At 41.7% G+C, this 24199-nt stretch overlaps 1 protein-coding gene across 2 annotated transcripts; it reads left to right on the forward strand.

Moving 5' to 3' along the window:
• The first annotated feature begins 3443 nt into the window (after positions 1 to 3443).
• Positions 3444 to 22641, forward strand: c10h18orf21 (chromosome 10 C18orf21 homolog). 2 transcript variants are annotated; one of them, XM_054606359.1, is made up of 6 exons: positions 3444 to 3504; positions 3607 to 3730; positions 9294 to 9316; positions 9638 to 9858; positions 20992 to 21185; positions 21512 to 22641. In XM_054606359.1, the coding sequence occupies exons 2-6, from the start codon at positions 3636 to 3638 to the stop codon at positions 21675 to 21677; spliced, it is 699 nt and encodes a 232-aa protein (XP_054462334.1). In that variant the 5' UTR covers positions 3444 to 3504; positions 3607 to 3635; the 3' UTR covers positions 21678 to 22641. The 2 variants fall into 2 exon arrangements, with proteins under 2 accessions (XP_054462334.1, XP_054462335.1); XM_054606360.1 differs by having other exon boundaries at positions 3484 to 3519.
• Positions 22642 to 24199: the final 1558 nt, after the last annotated feature.

A 24199-nucleotide genomic window follows, 5' to 3' on the forward strand; every position in this document is an offset into this window, starting at 1 on the left:
TATTAAATCATATTTATGTCACACAGTGGCTGATGGGCGAATAAAGCAGAATGTGAAGTCCTTGAAGTAATCTTTATATGACTGTGTGTGAAGTCCCAAAGACAAAGAGGCAACATTAAGACAACTTCCAACCTGCACACAGAAAATAAAAGTGATGCTGTGTGACCTTGGTCTCCTCTTACTCTGTTTTTTCTTCATCAGACCATTCATCCGCACTGTGATTCAAAGAAAGGCTGTGATAAATGCATCACGAGCAGGGGGTGCTTGAAGAGTGCTTATACTCTCTAAATGATGCATTAAAATTATAAATGCCTCCAGAAGCAGAGGTGTGGAATACAAACATGAATGGACGCACACGCTAAGATACAGGAGGAGAGTCGGGAGCACTAGCTGGTGAAAAGTAGTAAATAAGCTCAGGATCAGCAAGACTGCAATAACAAGACGCTAAAGGACTACAGCAAATGCCGACATTTATCAGGACGCAGCATAAAAAACGACTCACTGCATGACCTTATCGCTATTAATTATTAATTCAAGTGGGTGATCACACTCATTACAGAGTATAGACTATTAAACTCAGCTATGTTCCAGCCGCAGATGCGTGAAGTCATGGAGTTCTGCAGGGGGAATGACCTCAGATAACAGAGGCAGACAAATGCATATCTGCGATTCACATCAGTATGCAGGAGAAAACTGATTGAAGTGGACCCTCGAGTTGTTACAGCTGGATGACAGAGAGGAGTCATCACAAAGATGTCCAACACACACAACTGACTGTAATCATGCACTTAAGCACACACACACACACACACACACACACACACACACGCAGCATTACAGCATATTGTGCCTTTTTTTCCTCCTGAGCTTTCTCAGCACTATTGGAGTTGGTGTTGCGTTTCAGAAGGGGATAGCGGGCTCGGTGGCTGCTGGGAGCGGCTTTTCCCCGCAGATGCTGACATGACATTTTGGGATGTCACTGCTCCCCTGTTCCTCCATGGTTGAAAGAAGAGTCCCGCTGGCACCAGAACTGTCTCCCCACAGCACAATGGAGACAAGTGTGGCCCTACATGGATTTGAGTGGTGCATTAATACAGCAAGGTCTGCAGGTTCCATCATCTGTGAGTCAGTGCAGTGCACTGCAATTTTAGGGTCCCACTGGTGAAAAGGATTCTAAAAATGTGCACAACTGTGGACTCAAAAGCAAAAGCATTCGTTGGATTTCTAATGTTTTTTTTGTGTTTAAATACATTTCTTAACACTACAATACTGCGTGACAGTTAAAGGATTGATCTACACGGGCTTTCAGGGTTCCTGTGCCCTGCAAAAACATGAAAAACAAAAAAATGGGTTCATTTATAACTGCACAGATCAGTGGAGAAGTATTCTACAAGTCTTTGATCATGCAATTTCATCATCTCATCACTACAACAATCGGTTGTACCAATTTACTGCGAGACCTCAGAATCAGGGAATAATAGTCCGCCTACCTCTCCATCACTGTCCTGGCTCCTCTTCCTTTCAGCAGTGAAGACGGGATGAGGATGTGGTCGCACAATATCAACCTCTATGTCTGTCTGTCTGCCTGTCTGTCTGTCTGTCTGTCTGTCTGTCTGTCTGTCTGTCTGTCCCTCTCTGCCTGGGAATCGCAAGTCAATTTTGCCCTTGGTAGTGAAGGAAAATCCGTTTTTCCTCGGACTCCACTGAGGAGGAGCTGCACCGCTCGGCTATTTCAATCTTGTGAGGAAGCTTGTGCCTGGCAGCGCCTGATAAAGTGAAGATTTACTCGGGGACAAAGTGGGGAGCAATCCCTCACACTTTGGCTTACTCCATCAGGTTCTGTGCCCGGTGATTTAATATCTCTTCAGTGTCTGGTGGCATCCCCCCACCCCTCCATAAACACACACACACACACACACACACACACACACACACATATATATATATAACAATGAATAATTATAACCTGTAAAGAACAAATATTTGTCATACTTTAGCCTCCGAAATGTTACATGTAAAAATATGAACTGCCATATAGGTATATAGATAAGCATGAAATAATAAACTCACTATTAAAATGGACTTACTGTGCGTTTTTTATTGCAGCCTAATCCTAATGTCCCATGGTATATAGTTTATAGCATGCCAAAGTTCCAAAAGGTACAAAATGGGTAGAAATTGATCGCTTAGCAGTGCTGTCCGAGGATATTTACTCATGTTCACGTGGGAACATGATCAATTATATAAGGATAACATTGATAACGCTTAATTGTCTTTGAGCATTTGCCATAAATAAAACCTACCGTTCAGCAGGGTGGATATTCCGGGGAAAGATGTGCGTAAAAGGCGACCAGTCCTTGGGAACGAGCACAGCAGGAGCGTGGTGAAGCTGGTGCTGAATGAAACAAACCCTGTGTGGAACTCATGCCTTGTCATCTCACGTCTCCTCTCCACCGGGTTGCTTCATCTGATATCCGCAGCCCAGAGGGTATCCATTCAGCAGGCTCTCCCTCCTCTTCTGCTGCTGCTTCAAGATATACAATTTGACATTGTAGCTCTTTTTCCTCCCTTTTAGACCTGTGCAATATCTTCACTGATCCTGCAGGAGTTTTGTAGTCGGATGGCAGAATATGTGTTCCTGGCTTGTTAGTGCGCAGGATACAGCAATAATGATGTCAATATAGCCCACTGTCGTCTAACATTGGCAAGTCTTACTGTCCAATAAGATCTAAGGATTGGTGACATCAAAGGGTATCTGTTCAATAGAGCCAGGTTGCGGTAAATGATCTCAGAAATGCAGTCATGAGTTAGTCTGTTGAATAGCATATTTAACTTTGGCCTAACAACACTGTTTTATAAATGATCACATAGGATGACAGACAAAAAATAAACATAAATTAACAATGAAAAAATAATCTAATAATGATTTCCATGTTGAGTAAAGAGGAAATAGAGAAAAGGAGTAGTAAGGCCCTGCTCCTTGATAGTCTGGTACTTTAAATTAGAACCCACTAAATCAATTGTTCCATCATTAACACTGCATTGGCACAATTGGGTACTTTGAGTGGGCCCACCAGAACCCCACATATTAAAGAAACACTAAATACATCTTTTACTGAAAACAATTATATGGAGTCATTAGGAACAAAGTGTTTAACAAAGTTATGCAAAATGTGAATGATTTAATGTTAGATGACAAAAAAAAATCTCCCTCTGATGGCCGGAAATCCAGTTAGTAGGATAAAGGTTCATTTAAGTGTATTTTTTTTAAGAACTAGCCACAAAGTTATAGAGAATGATCTGTTAGTCTAAACACCAGTTAGATAGAGAAGACTCCGTTCGCTGATTTACTCAATCTCCCACAATGCACCGCGGCGAGAGCAGCGTCATTATCTTGCGACACAGCGTGGATTTGCAGAAACCTGCACAGCAGCCTTTCTACAGCTTCATCTGGATGAACTATTTAGACCTATTCAGCACATCCGGGCGGTACAGCTCCAACTAGTATGTGTGAGAACTGTATGTTAACCTCCATTTCCACCATTGATAGTTTTCAGAAGAAGTTTTAAGAAGTTCCAGTTTTTTTTTCTTCTCCACGTGTCGCAGTAGTAACCTGAACTACACCCTGCATCGACATGAAGACTATTGGTGAAGAAGCATCATCCATGTTCCTGTTGGACGCCTCCCTGCTGTATAAAGACACATGTCCGGAGCTGTCACGGTTCCTCCTGTAAGAACACTGTGTTTAAATGACTACCTGAGATGTCACTTCCACCTCTGTGCTCCTAACTGTCCCTCCTTTATTGTTGTAGTAGCGGCCTGTCGGCGCTAGGTGGAGGAGCTCTACCAGTGATCACTGTGTTTATGGACTGATGGCAACGTTAGAACTGATGCCTTTATTGACTTTTGTCCAAGAGGAATGATATGAGAGCTAGTGGTGAAATACAAGAAAAATCGAGGGACACACAGTAGATGACACATCCACATATTATAGAACTACTTACACATTAAACTGACTAGTTTGACATAGAAATGAAAAATCAGCAGGCCAACAGGCTGGCTTTACTGTCATGTTAACAATTAATAATGACTGTTAATAGTCTCTAAACGTCTAACATCTGTAATAGATTGAATTGGTGTCTGGTGCACAATGTATTAAGATAAGATGAGATAATATAATCCTTTATTAGTCAGGATTACAGCAGCATAGAGGATAGTGCAAACAAAAAAGATAAAAAATAAGTATTATAAATAAGCAATAAAAAACAGTAAAGAATCCACAGTAACTGAAATATTATATATACAGACAGAAACTATTATAACTATTGTATTGCACAGTGTATTTGTATGGCACAGGTTTTTAGTGTCATGTGGTCTACTGGGAGCAGAGCTGGTTGTGCAACCTGACAGCCGATGATGGCTGACCATCTAAAAGACCTGTCAATCACTTTGCACGGGATAGCTGGGAACTTTGTTGGTGGGACTATGCTGTGGTTGTTCTATTAACATTTAACCACTGCTCAAATAGTTTAACATGCACAATTGTTTTAGAATGCTCATATTTTTCACTCCTTTTGTGTCACATCCATCGTGTTGACAGATCATCAGTGACTGATTATATTCACAGCTTGGTTTATCACCGGTTTGTACCTCCACAAGTCTATGAGTAAGATTTGGCCTTTGCTTACTTTTTTCTTTAGTGACGCTGCAATCAAGATATTGTTTGTTTGTTTAAACGGTGAATAGTGCTTCTTGTTGACTGTTTGTGTACTTCCAGTGGCTATTTCCTTTTAGAGAAAGGAGTAGTGAAGTGAGTAGTGCAGTTGTAGTGAATGAGTTTGTGCTGTATATGTGAGCTATTGAAACTGATAAATTCAATTTAACTTCGCTGTCATTCAGTGTCGCGCATTTGCAAAGTGAAGTAGATTTCATTGGTGAGGTCTCGGCACCTGACTAACAAGCATAAAATGAGAACAACACGGTGAAAATAAAGTGCTGCCAGCAAAGACTATCCCTTTTATCAGTATGTGAACTAGACCTCATCTCTTGTGTCTTTTAGAAGGTTGTCAAGTGTTTCCCAACGGCCTTTACCTCTACAAGTCAAGTCTTTTCATCCCTATAAGAATGAAACACAAAAGTAATGAATGCCAGTTTCTAATTTGCGTCATCACTTTACAGTTCATTGCCTCAGTTTTGTTGCTTTTGCAAACATAGGAATTTATACCATTTTCCTCTGATGGCTTATCCCACACAGTGGCGATTGCCTTATTGTGTCGATAGTAAAGTCATTTTCAGGAGAACTCTTAACACTTGGTCTCTCTTATTGTGAATGAGCTCTATCATAGTTTATATGGGTATTAATGCCAGTGAAGTGTGTAAAAGTGTGTGTGTGGACTCTTGTGGCTCCTGTTTGAGTTGGGTTCCTGCCATGTTCCTGTATCCTCCGTCTTGGTTTCACTTTCACCCGGGCCAGGAATTCTGCGGGCAGAACCGTGAATGGCAACAAAAACAGAGGTTTTAATAGTGGCACCGCAAGTCAGGGATTATTTTTTTACGGATGTGTGTGAGCCCACTGCTACTTTATTACAATGATCTGTTCCACAGATTCCCTGGCTATGATGAGCCGTGGTTTTATAGAACATTTTGACCACATTTAACTGTAACCAGCTGTCCTTCAGGCAAGACATGAGTCTGAATGTTTTGGACCAATATGGCTGCAAGAACGACTTGGTTTCATGCCAAAGTGCCTGGCAGAGAAGACACGGTCCTCAGCCATAGCTAAAACTCACCCTAAGTATGATGAGCTAATTTACTACTGAGTTTGATCCTCAGCCTGAGTAGTAATTTGGATGGTATGTCAGGAGGGAAATCACTGCATACATTTAAAAAAAAATGCCTGAATGAACCTTTCAGATAGAGGTCCTGGCCACAGTTGATCAGTTAACTGAAGGGAAATTAAAATGTTTTTGTTCCGCATCCACTCAAATAGCTGGCATACATCTCTCTCTCTCTCTGTGTGTTGAGGATGTTTTTAGTTCTAATGAACCACAACTGCCTCTGTGTTCCTCTGGGGGTTTCCAGTGTCTTCTCTTACTCCAGTTCAGGTTTTGGTCATGCGTCACCAGAGTGTTTGTGTCGTGGGTGCCTGTCTGTACTCACACACACACACACACACACACACACACACACACACACACACACACACACACACACACACACACACACACACACACACTACTACACATATTTGTTGGAGATCGTGTTACGGCCTTCTGCCACTGTCTTCACCTTCTGTCAGGCCGATGATGACTGAATGGGTCTGTGTGTATGTTTGCATAATTTTTTGGTTTAAGATCAAATGTATCAATAACGACTTTTAGTAAAGGCTTTCACAAATTATTTTAGTTGGATTTTTTTGTGTATTTGTGTGTGTCTAGGATTGTATTCAGTGAACGTGACGGCGTGTTTCATGTGTGAGTTTATGTCCTTGTATATGAGCTGATGTCACTTTATTGTGACTCCTGTTGCCGGACTAGTGAAGCTGCTTTCCAGTAAGTTAATAATCATAGTTGTGCGTTTGGTAACTGGAGCTCATAGCTGATAACCGAAATATGTAGGATGTCTGCTGGACGAACAATGTCACAGTGACTCTTCTTTTAATTAGCCTGGAATGCTCTTGTCTTGTTTTTTCATAGAGACGAGTGTATTATCTACATTGATACGGATATATATCAGTAATAATCCAATATCCAAAGGCTTTGGAGCTGTGATGAATGAGTGCAGATTAAAGCAGGGTAGGGTAGTTACAGTACGGCTGGGCGATATGGCCAAAATATTCTCACCATATACGTCATTTCTTATTTCGATCACAATATAGCATGTTTTCTGGTAATTCAATAAAAAAATTGTCTATATAAAATAACCACATGGTTTTGTATACTCTTGTTTGACAATAGGAAGGACTGAGTATTTTCTCATTTAATGAAGAACTTTGGTGAAAAATTAATAAAATGTCAGGGAAAAAGTGACAATTTACCGTTATGATTTCCCAAGCTGCCATGTTTAAATTGCCTGTTTTATCCCAAATACATGCTAGCAGATCCGTGGGGCTGCGCATAATAATAATGAGAATCAGAACAGAACTAGCGGGTAAAATGTTTACCATGTGTACCATCTTAGTTTAGCATGTAAGCATGCTAGTTTCTAGCCCCAAACACAAAGTACAAAGGACAAAGGAGTCACATTCTGACCTGATGTTGGAGCTGAATTAAATGTCAGGGGATCGCCAACGTTTTTAACATTCATCCTTAAGGGGAAAGTCATGACCTTTTGATATTTGTCGAAATCTTTCACTACATTTTTCCGTCCCACTTGCAACATCTTTTGAGAGCTCTTTGTCTCCCCCCCTTACAAACTACTTTCACCTTTCACCCTCTCACTGTATCTCTCGTCTTACGGCCGCTCTCAGCAGGAGCCAGCAGACGTCACCAACCTTACATGTGAGCTCTAGACTGGGAGGCAGCTGCTGGCCTCTTTCTCTGTCACATCCAGCTGATAAATGGGAACCATTGCCAGTCTACGCTCTAGAAGGACACAGTATCTAGAGTAGTCACTAATTGTCGCTGACCACACCACCAACAGAGCCCGACTGCTGTGTCTAAATATCTATGAGTTACAAGCGATCAGTGAAGGATTTTTCAGACTATCCCAGCAATAGCACTGTTTTCCCTGATGGTAGCAATGAAATGTCCATCATGCTCTTTGCCTCAGCCAGCACTTCTGTCTTTAATTACATTATTACATCGAAGCCAACACAGCAGCCCCCCCCCCAATTACCCTCCAAAGCGTTGCATCTTTTTATGGCTCTCTTGATTGCATCTCCCAGTTGTCAGCAGTTCATGTGGACGGCCCGCTTCGTCAGTGTTCATCACCACAACTAAGTGTGCTCTCGAAAGGAGATGCACGACAAGTATGATAATAAGATCAGTGCGGTGGAAGAGGTATTTGCGGTGTGCAGTTTCTGAGAGTTGGCTAATCGGTGGTGCAGCGGGGAAACCAAATTCCCAAGAATCCAGTTTCTCTACACTGGAGTCTGTTCATAGCTTTGTCAGATAATTAGCTTTTTCAGTACTGCAAAGCGATGAAGAATGTATCGTTTTATGTAGCCAGAATGTATTTGTCAGTGGTGTTAAGTGCACCCTAATGATCAGTGTTTTCTAGAAAGGTTATTATAACTATCAGTAATGTATCCAAAACCTGCTGACTTTTATATTGGCGTTTTATATCAGATTTCCAGTATTTTATGAGAGTACTTTATATAATCTGACAGTTAAATCCAGCCACTGATTATTAAATTGAGATGGGGGTGGGGGGATCAAGGGACAGTGACTCAGGCTGTGGGATGAGTGATGGCAGTTATGTCGCAAATCTCTCTCCACCCTGCGCTACAGACGACGTCATCCATCCAGCAATATTATGCACCGTCTCACACACGGGGTGGTTGAGAATGCAAGTGGAGAGTGTCAACAAACTGCCAGCGGGTCACTTCCAGATAAAAGCCGCCCCCCCCTCGCCCCCTCCTCATCGCCATAAAGAGCCAGACCCGTCGCCGCCTCTCTCTGTCACACGTGCAGCTGGACAGCAAATTTCCCTCTATTGATTTAAGCCGGGGGCTAATTTTAGTGGGACTTAGCGGTGGCTTAGTGAAAATGTTTTCACAAATATCTCATTATGAGCGTTCCAAAGTTGGAGGCGTCCTAGTGGTTACAGAGGTAGCCCTGTGTGTGTGTGTGTGTGTGTGTGTGTGTGTGTGTGTGTGTGTGTGTGTGTGTGTGTGTGTGTGTGTGTGTGTGTGTGTGTGTGTGTGTGTGTGTGTGTGTGTGTGTGTGTGTGTGTGTGTGTGTGTGTGTGTGTGTGTGTGTGTGTGTGTGTGTGTGGGATTACTTTTCTGGTTGCATGTTTTCCAGTACGCATAATGGGAACAGACAGGCTGTCCGTGACAAACTGTTACTTACCAAACTGGTCTTTCCATCTAGTAATGTGTTTATTTGCATGTATTTTAACGTTGTAACTGCCAGTATTTTTCACCAACTGCTTTTTTTTTTTTTTTTTTAATTCAAAGGGCATTTTGAAATAATGATATGCACGTTCAACTACTTAACAGTATTATAGAGAACCAACAATATTATCTATTTAAGAGACGCTGTAATTATTACTTCATAGTTATCTCGTACTAATGTTTTTTAAGTATCTCTTCAAAATGTCTGAACTTGTCTCCTTTTTCCCCTCTCTAGGCAGTGGCCTATGAAGGCTAAGGGTAAGTTAAGACACCTGCACATCCTTGCAAATCTTACTTTTTAATAACAATTAGAATTTTTGCACATTTCATCAGTGAAGCTCCAGAATGTAATAGCCACAGAGAGCTGAATGCAGTAGTAAGTCAGACCTTGTCACAGACTCGTCAAGGTTGATAAATGTCACTAAACGGCCGGACACACTGAGTCAGCCTGCTCTCTGTAGCAGACGGCCTGTTTGGACCAAACACACAGAACCAAACACGGGTCCATGTCAAACAAAACCTCATCAATAGGGAGTTTTGCCATTTAGTGTTCAGGATCTTTTTCTCTCCTCTTCTCAGCACCAGCGAAGCAGAAATCCTCCAGGCTGCTGCAGAGCACCTCTGTGTGTCCGTACTGTTATCAGTGGCTGCAGCCTGACAATCACCGGATGCGGCTGCGGCCCAAGCGGCGTCCATCAGCGTGGGAGCAGAGTGTCCTGCTCAGGAAGGCCAGGGGAAAACGGCTCAGTCTGGTGCAGAGAAATCTGCTGCAACGCTTCCAAAGGTCCTCCTCAGTACTGGTGAGAAGACAAAACACTACGACACCACAGAGAGTTGTATTGCATTGCACTGCAGCATATTGTCATGGCAGAAAAAACACCAGGAGCATATGCCTGAAATGTGTCCCTTATTTAAGTGGTGCAAAAATAAGGGAAGGGGCCGACTGATATATGCTGATGTTAGTATTTAGGAATAATACCTGGTGGAAAAGTAATTGTCTAATTTACAACAAACATTTTAGCAGATTATCTCAATTTTATTTGAATATTTACGTATTTTGTTGGTCATTCCTGTGATTAGCCTCCGTTGGGTGATTATATATTGTTCCTCTGAAGTATCGGTTGTGCTCTACTGGTCATCAACACGTATTTATCAGCCACTTTCAGTCTTTGAGCTGAACACTTATTCTTTAGCTAGTGTTGACCTCTGACCTATGGAGGAGAGGCACAAAATAATATCCGAGGGATGTTCAAAGATGTATCACATCATTATTTATTATAACTCAACAAGCCCCTGCATTGTCTCTTAGTGTATTGCCTCCAGCCTTTGTTGCCATTTATATTTATGAAGTCATTTATATTAATTCCTCAGAAGGTGCCTGGTTTCCTTATGGCACAGTCTTTGCAGTGGTTCCATTAAACTTACCTGTAAGAGAACTCATTTTGCCAGACAGTGCTTTGTGAACGCTCACCCTGTTCCCTCCCACAGCCCCCTAAAGTGATGTAGTTGTCCTTTTTGACTGTCCTCTCTGTGGATGGCACCCGGCGCAGACGGAGTGCAAAGCTCGTTTTTACCTTCCCGCTCTAATGAAACCGGTGTTCGTGGCGTTAGAGTCAGTTTCCCCTGCATCAGAGAGAGCAGCGACGGGAGAGAACTTCTGAAGAGCCCCTCCGGTGATCAGACATCAGCCCTAACGAAGACAGCTCGAGTGGAAATGCTGCTGCCTCATTAAAATCCGGTCAGGTTCATTTAATATGCAGGTGTTCACCGCGAGGCACTCTGAACCCACTCTGCACTATAAATCAGTTGACTCTGAGGTCAGAGAGGGAAGACAGAGATGGAGAGAGGGAGCCGCAATAAAATGTAGTCGTGAGAGAAGCGGAGGAGAATAAGAGAGTGAAACAGAAAAAGGGAATCAAAGCAAGAGAGAGGAAAGGAAGATGGATTAGACAGGCGAACAGAAGTGAAATGATAGACTGCGAGAGAAAAAGGTGTCGTCTTGTTACATGAATTTGTGTGAATCGGTGGCTTTTTGTTCCTTCCTGTTCTTGTTCTGTGGACTGTGGTGAAGGTCAGATCCAGGGTCTGCTGGGGGAGTCATCGAGAGACGGTGTTTTGAGAGAATCTTTTATATAATAACGAAATAATATACCAAAATATTACCAAATTATTCTAAAATATATGAAATAAAATATAGCATCAATCTGACCGATAGTAGCAATAATTCACTGCATCTGAACCGGCCTCAAAGCCGCACCAACACGGATTTTGTGAATCTTGATTTAATTGTGAAATTTGATTACATCAGAAATGTTATCAACCCTCAATTGTTATTAATAATAAATATATAGTTGTGCAGAGTCATTTCACATGGACTTTCAGAAGACGCCCCTCTCAGTTTATAACTACATAGTAGCTTCTAAGACCTGAGGCAGGACTTGACACACAAACCTGCTGATGGATTTATGAATAACCGGTGGAACCCAATCCTGGACTTCACATCCATAAACCTAAACCTGCGTGGCTCCTCAAACACACCTTCAGTCAAACATAACTATGTGGTGTGTCGTACCCTGAAGGCCTCTCTTACAGACACTCAGCCGTGACTGTGCACCTCGCCTCTCACCCGTTCATCACCAGTGGTTTGGTCACGGTGGAGAATGTTGACGCTGGCTCATCACGAGACTTCCTATTAAAACAATACAACCCCGAGCAGATCCTCCGAGGTATTTTTACCCCTCTGTTTGAAAGGTCACCGGCCCGTCGTATACCGGCAGTTCAAGGGGCAACAAGTAAAGCAGCGATGCCCTTAAAATGCAGCGTGGTGGAGTGGTGAGATAAGAGGAGGCATGTCGGCTGCTTTGCTGTTGATGAACAGAACGCAGCACGAAGAGAGCCTGAATATAATGAGCTCAGCATCCACTCATCTCCTCTTTAGAGATAGAAGCATGTGGTGGTTTGGATAAACAGAAAATCTGATGTAATAGAGGTGCCAGTTTTTTTTGGCTTTTTCACAAGAAGCTGCTGTTGATTTTGTTTCCACAGACAGTGCTCCGGCTGTGTACACAATGTTCTGCTCTTCTTACCGTTAGTCATGTGACACTCGCAAGAAAATGTGCAAAGATTTATCGATGAAACAATCCGAACATGCTGTCGTATAAATGTATTGTTCAGGCCGAGGCAGACGTTTATACATAACAAGGTGTGAGTATCTGCAGACGCTTGTGTTCTCAGTCTTCTTCCAGGTGTCAAAACTATTCTGGGATGTTGCTCTGGATGAGCGGTGTTCCGGTGTTCTTTGAAGAGCTAGTTTATTTTAGAGACTGTTTTTTTTAAATATTGTATGTTGATTAGTCTAAGTTGTTTCTCCAGACCACATTGAACATTGAAGTCTTTCTGGCTGTTGTTAGTGAAATATTTGGTCTTCCAAACAAAGTCATTTTTTTTCTACTGTTCCTTGTTAACAGTAGCAGTAGTTAACTTGTTAACAACAAATATGTGTTGATTAATAATGAAAACCAAAAAAATATATATTTAAAAGCATACACATTACCAGGAGTTATCCACACTCATACATGTGGATGGTGTGCAGTATTTGTACTCCAGGATGTAAATCCCAGTCATTTCTGTCCATCGTCTCCCTTCAGGATGAATCGATGGTTCTCTCTCTGGGTGGATGCCAGCGCATGATATGCTTCCATCAGCTCTGTGAAGCTGTGTCTTTGGGCTATTATAAATCAGGCGTGTTTATTCACGATATGGAAATAAGTTGGATTGTAGCACCGCCAGAGAAGCACAGTCCCTAAATGGAGTGAAAGATAGCACTTTCTCCTCCTCCTCCTCCGTTCTTCTGTTCTTCCTCCTGGAGCCCTAGATTTATATGCTTCCCAGCCGAGTTGTTTGTTACAAGCAACAAAGTATAGTTTTGTTTTTTTTGCCTGGTAGTTCACCAGAAGAATAGCATATTTTTCCCGAGACAGGTGGATAGGCACGTTTACTGAATGCGCAGTCACAATGCTGCTATTACACAACACCTGTTTTTCACTCTGAAAACAACACTTGCGTTCAGAATGACAGATGAACCAGGCCTGAAAAAACAGAACATAAGTGGTTGAAATTATCTTTTCCTTTTCTCAGAAGGGCCATCTCTTTCTGACATGAGGCCAGCCTCTTGTTATAATTTATGTCACCACTTCTTCTTGACCTCACTAGCCACATCTCATCCCCTATTCTTCTGGGGGGGTTTTTTTCTTCTTGCACCCCTCAATCCCTCCCCTCCTTCTTCTTCTCTTGCATTTTACCTCATCTCTCCTAACTGACCGCCCCCCCGTCCCCCCGTCCCCCTCATATCATCCTCATCTTTCTTCTCTCCTCCCTCCATTCTTGGCCATCTCTTCACCACATCCCTCTGTCATGTTTGTCTTTTACTGGAGTAATGTCGTTTGGGAATGTTCCTCTTAAGGAGATGACAGGAAACAGGACACATAGATGTCTTGATGCTGTTTGCTCTCAGGGAACAGGAATCTTCGGCACCTCGAGGTCGGGCAGGATGACAAGAGGGGGACGTGTTTGGGAAGACAAAGACCAGGAGGGAGTCTGAAACAGCAACAGTGAGCTTCTTTAGATACAAACACAGAAGACTTGCTGGAGTGGTTCCCTCGTGTCTCACGTGTGTACGGAATTTGTGTGATCTGAAGTACTTGAAGCAAGTTCCTTAGAAAATATACAAACAGTACAGCAGTCATAGAAAGTCATTTATACACACTTGAAAACACACATATTCAGAATGCATGCACATTGGTTTGTTTAACACCGACACACACGATGAACACTGCTTTCTCTCAGCTGTCAACATGTTTGTGGCCCAGCATGTCACATAAAACCCCCCATAGAGAACTTGATGCTGCTCTATAACAGCTCGTCATCTGTCAATTAGCTCTGTTTCCTCACCACTGTTTTCCTATTCTGGAACTTGGTAATCCCCTCTGAAGGATCAGTTGTAAGTTGGCATTGGTGTCATGGTTCAGTTTTTGGATCCTCCACTCACCAGCATTTGCAGTATATCGCTCCTGTAGCCGATTCTGACAGCAGACATTCGCATTAATGGCATACATCGCAAATCTGTCATAAAGACACACATGTGCCATTAGTTTGCTTTTACAGTATAATGGCCACAGAGGAGCTCTAAATCTAGATCTGTCTCTGAGTTGTATTTTTTTCTCCTCAAACCCCAGGACTCTGCCTCAGAGAAGTACAGCTGGTCCATCCAGGGGCCAGGTGCATAAAACTGTGTGTAGATTCATAGCTAAAACTATATTATTTATGATTATTGTCAGACTTATAAAGGCACCATACGCAAGGTTCTGTTTTCTAAATCTTAATCATTGGGGAACTTCTATTCCCACAATGTAATACTTTAAGTTAAAGTCACCTTATAGTTCAGGTCCACCTCATCATATCACCCACAGGTGACATTTGTCTCTTTGTGACAATGTCAAAGACTCTTTGGTTTGCGCACGATGGAAACATTTAATTTTACATTTCAAAGTGTCATGAATGCAAATACACAAGGCCTTTAAGGTCTTGGGCACATTTCCAGATTCAAACCAAACCTTGACAGCATGTCCTGGAGGACGCTTCCACAGATGATATAAGAACCATTTGTTATCATTGTTTTTGGTAGGATGTTTTTGATGTTATATCTAAAGGAACCTTATGAAGCGTCTTTTCACTGTGTGATATTGCTGATTTATTGCCTTCCAGGCGTTCATTCATCATTATTTTATATGATCTAGTTGACTTGGATAAATCCTACTTGACAGAACAGAAATCAAATCTCTCTTTGGCACCTGCTCACGTGTTCTTCCAAGTTCATACACTACATGTCAAAGGATTAGCGTAAGCCTAAATTAGATACACGTGACGGTTAGGATTTGATTTCATGTTGTCATGACTTGTCACTTTACAGCAGCCATACCATCAAGAGGTTTTGGATTGTACAGTGACATATTGTTGAGTCTGTCTTACAGGCGGCAAACTCCTGGTCTGAATAATGAAACCAATGCAAAAGTGCGTTAAACCTGCATTATCTCTATTGGCAAGTCTATGAGACAATGACCCTACTGCTCTCTGGATTTATTACCTCAGTAAACAATTTTCAACGTGAGTTTATGGTGACAATCACTATTTTCAGGTCTTCTTCAATACAGAATGACTTCATTAGAAAATGATGGTCCCATTTCAAGTGGTATGGACGATAAAGCATGGTATGCTTTAGGGCGTTTTACGGCGTTGTCAGCAACAAATGTATCCATTTCACAGTAGGTTTACAGTTCATGAAAGTTCATTTTTAACATTTTTGGTTGCCTAAATTTGTATTCAGCGTTCAATTGCTCCACTCTCTTGTGTCACCTCTGGTTGCAAAAAAACAAGATGGCGACATCTAAAATGACAAATTGAAGCTTCAAAATGGCAGTTAAACCACTGTGTGCCGTCACGGTGACTACGTCCGCTTCTAATATATGGTCTATGATCTCTTTTTGTGCTTTTACGTGAAAAGGCACACGCACACACCTTCATTGAGTAAAGTTGGTGTTTTTTTTTTTGAGCCTATCATATCATTGCTTCAGTGTTTTGCCAGCTGATGATAGTGAGGCCCCAAATGCTGACAAGGGGATAAACCATGGAATGTATAATAGAAGTGGACGTAGCCACTGGGACTTCACCCATTGGTTTATGGACTACTGTTTCGAAGCCTTGAGTTTGGCATTTTGTCTGCCGCCATCTTGTTTCTTTGGAGCCAAAAGTAACCATATTTGGACGGGAGGGTGGGGCTGGGGAGGAGCTTGCAGGCTCGGCGGGGCCAGGTAAGTTAAGCTTAGCAAACACTGAGTTACTATGCGATATAAACAATCATTTAAAATGTTGAGATATTTCCTGCAGCCTTTGCTCTGGTTTGTTTTGAGCCAAACCTGCTGGTGTGATGCTGGATGAAATGTGACCTTTATCACCAACAGAGACCAAAACAAAGAGAGAAACTGATATGACAGTCTTATATTTTTAAATGGCAGTGTGTTGCGGCTCTGCATTCAGATCGGGTGTCTCTGTGTGACAGTGTGACTAAGTGGCTGGCTGCAACATCACAGCCGGCCTCGTATTGATCCCCCAGTTGCTCTTCTGCTTTCCACTTTATTGTGTCGTATCGATGTGTTCTCGGATCAGTGCCGCGCAGAGTGCACGCAGATATTTGTGCTTTTGGCATTCTGAAAGCTGCACTTAATTAACATTCAACAGTTTCAAACTTTTTTTTATGCTTTTTGATCTATTCAAAGATTCTTGTTGGCACCTAATTATGTCACTCCTCCTGTAACTCTGCTCATCTCTCCCCTCTTGGGTGGTGTCAGTCGGCCTAGGTCAAATGAATCAACCCTGGCTGACCTCTAGCAGCAGGAAGGGAGGTATTTATGGAGCAGGGGCTATTAATAGAAGAAAGAGTCCATCTGTAGAATTGATTTATGTGGGTTTGTGTGTCTGTGTATGTGTGTTTCACATGCATTTTTTTCCTTTTTAATTCTCACATCCAATGTTGCATGTGTGAGTGATCGAATGGTGGCAGTAATAAAGATGTGTGAGGGTTCGTTACAAAAGACCCGGCAGGTCCAGGACAGCAGAGGCGATGATTTCTGTGTTGATTAGGTTCAGACAAGACAAGCTCTGCTGTGTTTAACTCGTGACTCCAGTCTTCTTATTTGCCACAATATTGGGTTTCATTGTGGGCAACTGGGCACCGCTCCAGTTGCATAACACGGAGCTGCAGGAGCCTCAAAGAGAGTTGTTGTGTTTGGAGTTATCTTGCACTATTTTGCTGAAACACCATCCTTGTATCTCTGTACATTAGTGTACACTTACACAGAGTGCATGTCTTAGGTCAAAGCTCGTAGATTAAAGCCTTGATGGTGATTTGTCGGCACGCTGGCAAGCACTCTTTGCCTTTAAACCCCTTCAGTGCACAGACACCATAAGAATTAACAGAATGGTTTATTTTCTCTTAAGAATGTTGAAGTGGGCTGTTAGTGAGGTGTTTACGTTTGATCTTTTTTATGATTTGCAGGATAAACGGCACGAGCTGATATTCTATGCACTGTGCATTTTCCAGAACCAAATAAACGAGATGTATATGTAAGTGATCAAAGTTAAGTCTGTCTGTTACTGTGGCTGTCTGCGTCGGTTCATAAACACAAGCACGCATAATGCTCCTCTTTAGAATATATACTGTATACGCAGGCTAGAGGCAATATTTAATTGCTATTCACTGGTTTCCTGTATGGTGGATTTTGTTTTAATATCATAGTAACAAGTCACGCTTTTTTCTTCTGACCATATGATGAACCGATATTTATCAGCAACAGACATTCTGCCAAAAGCAGCTGTCCTTAATATTCCCCCGGCTGTGTTTTGGTGGTTGTTTATCCTCTTCCTACCCAGAAGCTCCAGCTCGTCTCTTGCCATATGCTTGACTGGCCACTGTGTCTGCTCCCAGGATCAACAGACAAGAAATCACATCTGTTTGTGGCACCGGTCCCTCCAAGAGTTTACACGTCAAAGGATTAGTGTAAATTACGCGGCGACACGTGATGGGTGGCGATTTCATTCTGGGTTTTCACGAATTGTCGCCACCATACAGTTGCCACACCATCATCGTTGTTTCGGAATGGACAGTGACACTTTGTCTCTCCACTGAGCTTTTACGCGCGCACAACATCTCCTTTCTTAGAGCCTGTCTTTTTAGTGATGATAGTGGGGCCGATAGCGGTAACTGGAGGATAAAGCATTGGGATAAACAGCAGCAGGTCACTATAGTCCTAAACATCCATCTGCAGCCAGCTGTCTATCTATGTTAGAGTCACCTAAATGTCCACAGCCCTGATCACCTACAGTATGTGTTTCAATTGCGGGTATAGCAGCATTCATAGCCCGGGGAACAAAAAGGTCCTGTTAAGTATTATTCTGATAAGATTTGATTGGATGACACTTTAATGATCTAAAGGAGGACATTTAGCAGTTGCAGAAGAATATAACAGGCAGTTAAGTTCAAACTCTTCAAGTTAATGCATGTAGGAACTCAATTGGAGATTTTCTAAATGCAAGAAATTCCAAAATTGACTGTGGTCTGTGACTTGCAAATGTTATTTTAACTGTGATTCAGTTGTGTAGTATTAATGCTAAAGTGAATCATTAGAAATTCAATATTGGGCTTGAGGACACTACAGCAGGATAGATACTTACTCCTATACACGTGAACCCAGATCATCCAGGGTAGTGCCACTTGACTCTCTATAGGTCTGTTTCTCTGAAATACCTCTAGATAACCAAAAAGTGGCGCTCATATGACATCCTCTGCCATGTCTTTGCAATGTTAAGCCCCATTAGACACAGTGTGTCCCTGAACGATACGTTTGAACAGCTTTACGATCTCCAGCTAAATTCATCCTTTATGGATTAAAACCAGCTGCTCCAGCTTTATCTGCATCTTCAACATAGTTGCTTTGAGTTGTTAAGACTTTTTTTAAACAACGATTGTGATCACAATTCGTTTGAGCTTTGCTAAGTTTAACCGTGTGCCAGTTATTTCGAGGTCAGGAGAGATAACAAGAAGGCTTTTTCTGTTGACCGTTCTCTTCAGTGTGATGCATCATCTGCTGAAATTGAGGCTTGCCTATTTAGGAGTTAGAAAGTGATTCTACCACTTAAATTATCCAGATAGGTCAGGAACCATACAGGAAACAGAACATGGAATATACCTTATCCATAGAGAAGATGATTAGATGTTTAGACAATAAAACACCTTGCTGCATTCATTTGGAAATGATGGCGCCAAACGTTGTTGTTTATAATCAGTGCAATCTTTTTGGGCTGAAATGTATTAGGCAATCAGTTCTTTTGGATGGGCGGTGTTGAAAATCAAATCACCACACTGGCCTCTGTTTGTAATGACTTCTCTATTCAGCTACACCTTAACAATATATACAAGGCAGAACCATCACACCTCTCTGATGACTATGACAGTGGCTTGTATAGTATTTTCTCACAGCTTTTCATCCAATCTTTTGTTTGTGTGCTGCATTATAAATAGCATAATATATCCTTCTTGAATTCTGTCCAATTGTTTTTTTGATAAAGAAACAATTTCATGACATATTCTACATGGATTTTCTTTTTTCTTTTTTTTATCTTTCTGGATTCCAACAATACCTTTCAACCATACTGCCTGTGTTTGGAGAAGCTTAGTGAGGGTCTGACTTTTTTTTTTTCCCCATGTGGTTTAAATCAGTTTGCAAACAACGATGTGTCTAAATGAGTCCAGCTTAGTTTGACAAATCAGCAGCAGAGTGCTGGCTGTCCCGCAGAGAAGTCGACCCCGTTGCATTGGTTGCTCCTTTCAGCCACACCCCTATGCAAAGATGGGCGGGTCACTTGCTGGGCTTGGTTTGTATAAAGCTGGACAATGTAGTAAACATTTCATACGCAGTCCCGTAGGAAGAAAGAGGAACTCTGTACTCCCGGTGCATCGAAACCCAACTCTCCGCCACCAATAGACACCTGTCAGAATCTGAAATGGCTGCCTTCGTGTCGGTGAGTTTTCCATCTCATCAGCATTCTGGACTGTCAGCAGCTCGGCTCAGACTTGCTGACACCTGAACTGGTGGTCTGTTCTGACCAGTTTCAACATTGTGCAACTCTGGATGGCTTATGTAATTAATGGGATTCTGTAGCCAGAATGTAGCCATGTAGCTTGTCTTGCATGTACACTCATCTCTGAGATGATGTGATTGTCTCCAATTTTTTGTCATCACTTGAGCTTATAGTTGTGTCTTTGTTGTGAATACTGGACAGCAATTGCATAAGATCATGGCTCAAATGTTATGGATGTGAAGAGTGAGTTTGTTGCTGCTGTTTTCGTTCTTCATCTTTTTGGGGTTGCAGCATAATGTCTGTCATTAACCCCGTGACAGATGGCACCTTAGTGTATCCCAGTCAGTGTCTACTCACATGCACTACACCTTTTTATTGGGACACAAGATCTTGGAGGCTAACTGTTGTCTTGAAGAATGAGGATCTCGTAAAGCAGCAGCTGCGTCTCGTCACTCTCACAAGTGTCTGTGTTCATTACCTAATATAGGCTCTTGTGTAATCTGTGTCAGGAAGTTGTTTGAAATTCATTATGTAAAGTGAAGTAAAGGGTAAACTTGACTAAAGAAAGTAGTTGCTGCTTAAAAAAAAAGAAAAAGGTTCATAGAGATTAACTGAAAAAGTTGTCTGACGGCTCTTATAGCACCCGTACCCTGAATGGGTGAAACTGCATGGCAACAGCCCCCCCCCCTTGGCCTCTCATAGGCTAACTCAATGTTTCCCATTCCGCTTTAACTAATCCAGATATTTTCAAATCTGTACAAACATTGAAGGGGATCTTTGGAAGCGCCAATGGGAAAAGCCTCAGCTGTCAAGTGGTTCGTCTCCTCTCATGAATTTGCTTCCTGCACTCCATTGTGAACTATTCCTCAGCCATAGATGTGTCTGACATGTGTTAGGCTTTGGGCTGGACCGTGTCCCACAGGGCATCTGGGCACTTCTCATTTCAGCCCCCCCTTTCCTGACCACAACTGCTGCAAGTCCTGTTTCCAGCATCCCTGGAGGCATTCTGTCACTGCAATCGATCTAGAGTCACAACCAAACTCCTGTGTGCCCCTGAGAAAGTCAGACCGCTCTGGTTTTACTGCCTTTGAAGGACCTTGAAGAAAACTTTCAGATTATTTTTTTTCTTTTTTTGTGTGCCTTGTAGGCCTTCACCTCAAAACCTCATTATGTATGAGGGGAATTCAGATGCGGGGCCATGCAATGTTAATGAATATGTTCCTTTCCTCTCCTTATCCCAGATGGCCACCTGCCACACCTGCAGTAAGACATCCAGACACAAAGGAATGAACAGGGAGTTCATAGCTACCCTCGCTAAGAGCCACAGCACACCGGGGAGCGCCGGCAAACACAAGACCCCGCAGTCAACCCACAGAGCCAACATGACAACCCCCAAGGCTCCTGGCAAAGACAAGACTCCTGCTCATACTCCTAGGTAAGTTATTTTAAGGTGTCAGGTATTAATATCCGCTGAGCTACAGTTCAACAAATAACCTCCGTCAACTAAACTTGGTCGGTGTCACAGACATCCGAGCGGATAATGTGTCAAGCCTGTCAGAATTTGAATGATTACATTTCATTAAGAGAACTGCAGCTAGCTGTACGGGTGGAAGGTGTTGGTACCCATGCATGCCAGGTCATAACCTTGTTGACAGCACACTTTTAACATTTCCTGCCAACCAACAAAATCTTAAATTTCCCTATCTTAACTTTTCATCCCTCCTACTTTTTCCGTTTCTTCCCAACTTTCTCTCTCTCCAGGTCCTCCTCTACCACTTCAGGCTCAGGCTCAGGCTCAGGCTCATCTTCCTCCAAGACTCCCTCCAAAGCTAAAAATTGGGTCGTCCAGCGTCTCAGCAAGCTACTAATGCGAGAGGACCACCAGAGCAAGAAGGGGGGCTTGAAAGATTTTCTTTCCTCACTTTGAGTATCCTCCTTGTCTTTATGTAAACTCTTAAAAACAAGGGGTCAGACCCGAATGTGTAACCTGGTAATACCAAAGGCTAAGGGGGAACTTTGGTTTCCGAGCCGGTGTGGGAAGGGTTACATCTTGCCCACCAACAAAGCTATTGCTGGGCTGTTTGGAATGGCACTACTGCATCTTCTGCTGAGCCAGTTGGAGGAAAATGCTTCTTTGTTAAATTTAGCACATGCTTCTTTTAATCTCCTTAACTGTGGACGTTATTTTAAGAGGAAGGATTGAGGAATTATTCAGTGTTTATCAAATAACTGAGACAGCGCAGCAAACCCATCGGTGTTCTGCGGTGGCGTCTGTGGCATGACAAGCTGGTTTACTTACTTGTTACAAGTATACATGTATATGATACAAATATAGAAAGCTTTTTTGTATTCATATTACTTGATGTCAAAACTTTTGTATTTTAATTTATTTACTTTATTTTTTGGCTCTCTCCAGTGGGGAGATGTGTTTGTGTGAATTCATTTGGTATGAGGTTGGCTAAACGTGACCAGATTGACAAATCCAATACGTCATTGGATTTTTGTAACTGCATGCAAATGATTTTTAAACCGTGCATAGCCATCAGTGAAGATATTTGTAATTATCATCTAAAATGAGACTCACCAGTTGCTGTTTACAAAAAATAGGCAAATCTGCCTAAACCCTGTGCAGATAGACTTCAATGTTGTTAAGGCTGTACATTTTCTTTTAATACACTTTTTTGGCCATAGGTTTTTGAAAGGTTAAGGTTGTTTCATCTTTTTGTTAAGAACATGAATTTGAATATATTTACTGATTGTTTTTTTTACTGCCTGATTACCTACCTGTTTTCATTAGCTGTTCAATGTACATTATGTGTTTGAATCCAGAAATACCTCACCTATTTGTATTCCACCAACACTGTGATTCTCTGAAATAAAACCTTTTCAGTCTGCAAAACTGTTCTGTTAATTCTTAAATACAGCTGCTTTCTATACACTTAAGATAGACCTGAGACATACAGAAAATATTTGCTCTGCTGCCTCGGGGCGACTGGTTGCCCCGTCGCTCAGAGGTCCCTGCGGCCGATCCACCCGGTCACAGCTTTTTTCTGTCCTGGCCCCTCAGTGGTGGAATGAACTCCCCACTGACGTCAGGACAGCAGAGTCGCTGCCCATCTTTAGGCGCAGGCTGAAAACTCACCTCTTCAAGAAGTACTACCCTGAGCCTTCCTCGTAGCACTTATTGCATTCGTATTAGTTGTTGCACTTACTGTATTCGTATCAGTTCGCTGCACTTATTGAATTCGTATTTGTTTACTGCACTTATCCTATTCGTAGTAGTTTGTAGCACTTATTATATTCGTATTAGTCTGTTGCAATTATTGTTTTCGTAGTAATTTGCCTCTGCACTATACTTTTGCTCTGGCTTATGCTTTAAGATGCTTGTTTAAGAAAGGAGATGCACTTATGACTTCTGGTGACTAGTAGTTCTCTTGAATACCTATGTTGAATACACTTCCTGTAAGTCGCTTTGGATAAAAGCGTCTGCTAAATGACTGTAATGTAATGTAATGTTAAATTGAAATTATATACATAGTCAAATAAAATAGAACAAATTCCATGTAAAGAAATAAAAAAATGACGGTGCAAAGCATGAATGCTGGGATGGAAGAAATCCTCAGATATTCTACTTTGCAATACCACAGTGAAAGTCATGTATTTAAAATGTTACTTCAGTAAAAGTAAAAAAGTATTAGCACCAAAACATACTGCTATAAAAGTTATGGAGAATGGCCTATTTCAAAATAATGTATTAGTGAATATCTATTGAAGACACTTTAATGTTGCATCTGGTAAAGGTTGGTCTTATTATTGACATATATCCTGCGAGGTAGCTCGAGACTTTCACCAATGAATCAATAAAGTCTCATTGTTATCCACTAAATACACCATAATAGAATTAGTCTGCAAATAACCTTAAATGATCAAATAAATGTAGTGGAGTAAAGAGTACATTTGCCTCTAAAATGTAGTACAGTAGAGCTATGAAGTTGCAGAAAATGGAAATAAAGTACCTCAAAAGTGTACATTCACTGCTAGAGTAAAGTTACCTTTCACCACAGCATGGATGAGAGCGTGTTAAAGATAACAGAAAGGTGCAATTAAGTACTTAACGTAATTACAGTACCAGTCAAAAGTTTGGACACACCTTCTCATTCAATGGTTTTTCTTTATTTTTTATTTTTTTCCACATTGTAGATTAATATTGAAGACATCCAAACTATGAAGGAACACATATGGAATTATGTGGTAACAAACAAATGCTCAACAAACCAGAATATGTTTTATATTTTACATTCAAAGTAGTTGAATGAGAAGGTGTGTCCAAACTTTTGACTGGTACTATAATAGGTATATATTAATATATATATATACATATATTACAGTACCAGTCAAGTTTGGACACACCTTCTCATTCAATGTTTTTTCTTTATTTTTTATTTTTTT

Source organism: Anoplopoma fimbria, chromosome 10 (genome assembly GCF_027596085.1).
Source record: "Anoplopoma fimbria isolate UVic2021 breed Golden Eagle Sablefish chromosome 10, Afim_UVic_2022, whole genome shotgun sequence".
Taxonomy (NCBI): Eukaryota; Metazoa; Chordata; class Actinopteri; order Perciformes; family Anoplopomatidae; genus Anoplopoma; species Anoplopoma fimbria.